The 5,658-nt window shown below is 48.1% G+C and overlaps 2 protein-coding genes across 2 annotated transcripts; one reads left to right on the forward strand and one right to left on the reverse strand.

The window, feature by feature from the left end:
• Positions 1-224: 224 nt before the first annotated feature.
• Positions 225-1,127, forward strand: LACBIDRAFT_312663 (uncharacterized protein; the record flags this gene model as incomplete). Its single annotated transcript, XM_001888248.1, is given in 5 exon segments — positions 225-332; positions 384-469; positions 520-654; positions 706-1,072; positions 1,079-1,127. The coding sequence occupies 4 exon segments, from the start codon at positions 225-227 to the stop codon at positions 1,046-1,048; spliced, it is 672 nt and encodes a 223-aa protein (XP_001888283.1). The 3' UTR covers positions 1,049-1,072; positions 1,079-1,127.
• A 1,257-nt stretch (positions 1,128-2,384) lies between these two features.
• Positions 2,385-4,294, reverse strand: LACBIDRAFT_333633 (uncharacterized protein; the record flags this gene model as incomplete). The annotated part of the gene is made up of 11 exons (XM_001888291.1): positions 2,385-2,408; positions 2,458-2,493; positions 2,673-2,726; positions 2,856-2,915; positions 2,968-3,008; positions 3,100-3,226; positions 3,262-3,350; positions 3,611-3,724; positions 3,781-3,838; positions 4,085-4,158; positions 4,237-4,294. The coding sequence occupies 11 exons, from the start codon at positions 4,292-4,294 to the stop codon at positions 2,385-2,387; spliced, it is 735 nt and encodes a 244-aa protein (XP_001888326.1).
• Positions 4,295-5,658: the final 1,364 nt, after the last annotated feature.

The following is a 5,658-nucleotide window of genomic DNA, read 5'->3' on the forward strand; positions in this document are numbered from 1 at the left end:
CTGGCGGTCGATGTTGCTGAAGATGTTGCGCTGGTCACCGCCATCGCCCAACGCGTGAATCCAGCTGTGAAGATTGATGCGGTGATTGCGTGAGCATTTAAACGTTTGTCTCTTTGATGTCATGCTGACACCTATTTCAAGAGTTGGGAGGAAGCGTATGGGTCTTCCAATGTGTCCCTCAGTGAAAGTCCAACTAATCTACCCTCTCTTTGTTAGGTTATTGGATGGGTCTTGCGGCTAGCGTGAATTTTCCGGGCAACACCATAGAAGAATGTCTACAGGTTCTACATACTGATATTGTTCAAGTGTGGAACATTCAGGATGATTGCGGGGTAAATATTTCAACATCACTCCCTCTTCTCACTTATGGTTATGGCTGTTAGTATCTGGAAAGCAAGGAACTGAAAAAGCTAATGATTGAACTTGTTGGGAATCAATATGACGGGCCGTCAGATCCCAACACAATATTGTAAGTCAATTTTGTCGACTGTGCCACCTTTTTTTTTTACAAGTTGTCAGTCCCCATGCTTATTCGCTGCTTGGTGCCTTGACTACGTTAGTTGGGGGTTTAACTGCACCTGCTGCTCCCATTGTGATTCCTATTGTTGCGGGTCTCTTGCTGGCAAAATGGATTTTCGATGTGTACAAGCAATCGTATGTCTTCCTCACTATGCCATGTTAAAACGCTAAGTGGGAAAACTTTAGGGCACTCATGCTGCAACGTTTAATGGCATACATCGTTGACTTCACAATTATTATGCAAATAATTTTTGGCCTCCTGGTGAATGCCCGTCTACGCCTTTCCCGCCGCTTGATCAAGCTCGCCTTTAAGGCCTACAGCATTTCAGACGAAAGGAGCAAAGTTCACAAGGAGATTAAGGAACATGTGAAGCTGGCAAGCCGCCTTGACCGGGATGCAGCTCTGGCGAAGATCATCCAATTGATCAAGGAGTATCAGATGAAACCCGAGAGTATGGAGAAGCTACAAAGTGGAGTTAAGGCCTTCGAGAACAATGAGGACGAGGATTGGGGCGTAGGCAAAGCGTGACTTAATGATTTGATTCCCTGTGTACCATGTTGTCTGTATACACATGCCGTAAGTAATCCGAACAAAAATGAACCGCGAAGTTGATGTGCCGAATAAAAAATACAAGTGCGCCACTAACCTGAACGAAGAGAAGCCAGTAGAATGACTTTATATAGGACCAAGAGCTGGTGTGATGGTTAAATGGAGGATATACGTGAAAGGCAGTAACACAGCTTCCTTCTACTAAGTAATGCAGGCTGCTTCAGCTTGTACAATGCCCTTTGCGGAGTTTCCCTCATGTAGCTCTCGACCAAAAACGTTTTCCTTCTGAACGTGCCAGATGACATGGTTGAAGACTCATGAAGAGCCCTTGAAGTCCCTAGCAGTCTGTTGTTCGTGTTACAACCGAGTGAGTAGAACATCGTAGTCGAAAGATGAGTATCGACTATAGATGATGAGGTATTCGATAAGTTCATCGACCGCTCTGTGCAACTATTGCGAAAAAAATCCCAGGAAAAGGCGCAGAGGTGAATCCGATGATGTATCCCATTGAGGGACATTCGTGAACAGTGCTTGTTTACTGATCCAGAAAGGTGGTGAAAAGTTGATGGGGAACACCCAAGTATGGCAAGTAAACAAACTATATCTCAAGAACCTGAACGTGAAGGACGGACTCGTAACGTGAAGATTGTGGGGGCCACTCTGGGATGGCCAAGGGATGGCTGGACACTGGCTCTTTGTCAGTCTCTCCGGTTGTTGACCTCGTCATGGATGTCCTCAGGCTCCCGTGTTGCAGATTTTCCTGTTCTCCTCGTCTCGTCTGGTTCGCAGCTGTAAAGGGCACTCCAAGGCTCAGAATGGTCTGTGGGAGATTGTTGGCAGTTTTGTGGGTGTTTGCCGCCTCTTTCCTCTATGTACCTTCCTCAATGGTCGCAGATTCAGCTAAGTCGGAATGCACAAATGACAGCGACTTCTCGAGGAACAACAGCTCATTGCAAGTCGTAACTCATGTTTGTATCTCGGTGTAGGTTTTCAATGAATGATATATTGGTTGTTCTGCGGCGGGCAAGGCGCGTTGGGGCGGGTGTGATAAGCTCCACGGCCGTGATACTTGCCGTCGCTCATGCTATTCCTTTTCAGGCTATCAAAGTACAACACAGGGCCAGCAAGGACCCAGGGAGCTACCCAGGTTTGAAGCACCTCGTGGCATCCCTCTGGAAGCGGACTTTCTCTACGGCGGATCTTGAAAGTCGCAGGTTAGATGTCATTCGAATTTACGGTAAGTGAGCTCGCACCCGCAAACGAGAATGATTGCGACCTTGCAATCTGAATTTGAGAGGCAAAACACTGTACGTGATCACACAGCGATTGTAGGGCCGATCTGTGCAGGAAGGGTTCATGGAAATGCGACACAGGCATAGACAACGTACCCATTGCGATTCCGACTCTTCAATCCAATTCAAGTCCTGAATGCGACAGTTTTCTAGTGGGCCGGATGTTATACCAACCAGAAGATTTTGTAACTGGTGGGGTGGTTGCATTAGAATCGACCTTCCATTTTGTCGTTCCCCGTTGCGCTGATAGAAAACCCAAGATGAGTATACATAGTTCGTACATCACACTCGACCCAGCTAACTGCACAGACCAGCTTCTTCCGTTCCGCGCTAAGCAGCACCACACGTCTACGTAGTTCTGGGCGCTGGATATGAAGCAGGCGGTGAGAAACCCTCAGATAAAATTGGGCCGATCCCGGAGCGCTTGCATGGCAGCCTGAAAGGTAACTGATTGATAAACCAGATATGAAGAGCTCCCGTCGATGAGGGCTTACCATTTCAGCACGTTGAACTGTCGGGCCTTGGGGGTCGTGACTGTCGTCGTAATCTTGAGTCTGTTGTTCTGGTAAGGTCACGGACAAGTGAGAACGGATGTAACACACCCACCTCGACTTGAAACGTCGATGTACTGCTTGTAAAAGTAGGATCTATGACAGTGATGAGATACACGAGTTCGCCTTCTCATTGGACACGTCATTTTGGTTCAAGAGGGCATAGGCCCTTACATACGGAACCCACAATCTGAGCCGATCATGGACATCGAGTTGTACAACCCTTCTGCGGTGAAGATTCGTCGCGACTGATTATCAGGGAGTGTGTGAGAGTTGAAGTGGGGGCCAATTCTCTTGATATCAAGAATGATCAGCTTCGTACGGGGTAAAAAGCTCGAAAAGAACTGACAAGCAATGCGTACTGAGTGAAGATGCTAGTTTGCATCAGCGCCAAGCTGGCAGTGCCTAACACGTAACAAGTTGCAGCCACGGGAAAACCTGTCATTCGCGTATACTATCGGTTCTACACTGGGCAGCATCCTACTATTTCTGATGTGTCTTGGGATACAGGGAAGGGTGTTCATTTTGAACCTGGCACCCAGAAACATTGTCACCCTAGGGAAAATTTGTATCGTCCTAGGCAACCGATGACACCGAAGAGTGCTTTGCTGGCGGCCTCGATGTCGGCAAGACGCACAACTTCACTTTTCGATTCATAATTAGATCAAGCAGCTCCGTTAAAAACCAGAAAACCTTACAGGCGGCCACCACTTTCACACCTGCCGTTCGAACCGAGGGCCAACTTTTGTGAGGGAAGGATATGTCGCGCCTAGTGGTCAAGAAGTCAGATGGTGGTGACCGCCACGATGTCACTAATGGTAAGAACAGTCAGCTTCAGAAAAGGCGCGAAGCGCAAGAAACAACTTACCGTGAAGGGTGCAAGATCGAAATTCTGCACACTCGGGGGCGGAGAAGGAACAAGCTACCTAAGTGCCTTCATGAGGTGCTTTAGACAGTAGCAAATCTGGAAAGTCGTTTACCGCTACTCCAGCAAAGGCAGGTGTTTAGAGGGAGGCAGCGAACTTCCAGCATCCGCTTATTGGTGCAAAATTTCATGTACAGCTGACTTGGTCAGGCGCCAGACTAGACGACTCTAGGGCAGCATGACGGCTTAGAGTTACAGTTAGCAGTTTAGGGCCGTGAACTTCAACCAATGATTGATGAGGACTTACTAGAGTCCTGACTGGAGCCCCGAGCATCCCACACCACGCGGTTGTAGCCATATCAGTGCTTCTTTGACGCATGCCTAGTTCGGTATAAGAAATTATCTAAATGACGACCTCTTGATAAGGCAGAAAAAAAACAAATGCGATAAAGCACGCACGTTGAAAAACGGATTGATCTCCAACTTCATGGATGGTGGCAAACTTGAGCTCATGCATTGTTCTTCACACCAGTCGACTGAAGCGAAAGAACAGTCACTTTGAACCACCTACGACCGACTACGCCTGAATGCCGTACTCAAACCTATCGAGGTGCGAATATCAGTCTGAAAAGTCAACGTTTCCACCGAAATCGTTGGTACAAACCCCTTGATTTTCCGCAAGCGCGCTGACACCTCATAGCACAAGCCAGAACCGAAGTTCTGCTGAGCTGAAGTTGAGAATGAAAGGATCACGCAGGTTCACCATCCACTCAAGCACAACTGGGACAGACTTCAAGCACGCTGACACTAGTACAATCGTCGCTTGCCGATGACCCGGGACGTAGTGGCAGTACAGATTGTGTTCAGAGATGGTGGAGAACTCTGAACTAGAGAGGTAGATGGAGCTGGTGGACCCGGGTGGTGGCTGCTTTATGGGCGTGGTCGTCCGGCTATGCTGATTTCCATTCTTCAGAATCTAAAGTTCAACTCGATGGGAGGTCGAAGACAAACTCGACAAACGGTAGCAGGAGTGAATGGCACCCTCGAAGATGAAGTCGACGTCGAATTCCAAGAGGGAACAACACCCATACCAGGCGCGATACAGGGGCAACGGTTTAACTGAAGAAAATGCTCCACATAATCGTGTAAGGATACCTATTTGCTCTTATTTACACACGCATCAAGCTATAAGTAGCTCGCCTCTAGCTTTCACTCTCTTCCTTCCTTTTCCCCCGTACTTCATCTCATATACACGTTTTGGAACTGTTTTCTCCTCGCGTGATCAGTACCTTCTCACACTTTTTTTTAAACATCATCCAAACCGTGTTTCGCTCTCTCGTCCTAGTCTTCACTGGCGACAAACCAAGGTCGATACGAAGTCAGTTTCGCAAAGCGAACACGCGATTGTCGCGAACTTGTGTCGTACTCTAGTCCTCTTCCTGTCTAGGCGTCTTTTCTGACGCATATACTCGTCTTCCTGTCCAGGCGTCTTTTTCCAAGCGCATATACTCGTGTTCAGCTCCAGTCCAGTCTCACCTTTGTCTAAACTCTCAGATCACGCGCATATACTCGCCTTGTCTCGCATATACTCCAGCTAAACATCTCTTCAACACTGGACAACCGGCGTGCGACGAGAAAGATTGTGGCCCAACAAGGCTTACTCCTCGAACCACCTCTTCTCAGTGCTACTCGTCCTCGCAGAAGATCCATACCCGCCAAATCATTCTCCCCCTCCCCCCCTTCCTTGTCATCACCTCTCCTCTTGAATAGATCATCGACTCTTCTTAACAATAAACCACGACTGCAACCCACACCAGATTCACCAGACTCCACAACCAGTTCTTCCACGTGCAGCTCGCTTCTTGATTTTGCTCTTGTCAC

The sequence above is a fragment of the Laccaria bicolor genome, genomic scaffold, assembly GCF_000143565.1.
Source record: "Laccaria bicolor S238N-H82 LACBIscaffold_53 genomic scaffold, whole genome shotgun sequence".
Taxonomy (NCBI): domain Eukaryota; kingdom Fungi; phylum Basidiomycota; class Agaricomycetes; order Agaricales; family Hydnangiaceae; genus Laccaria; species Laccaria bicolor.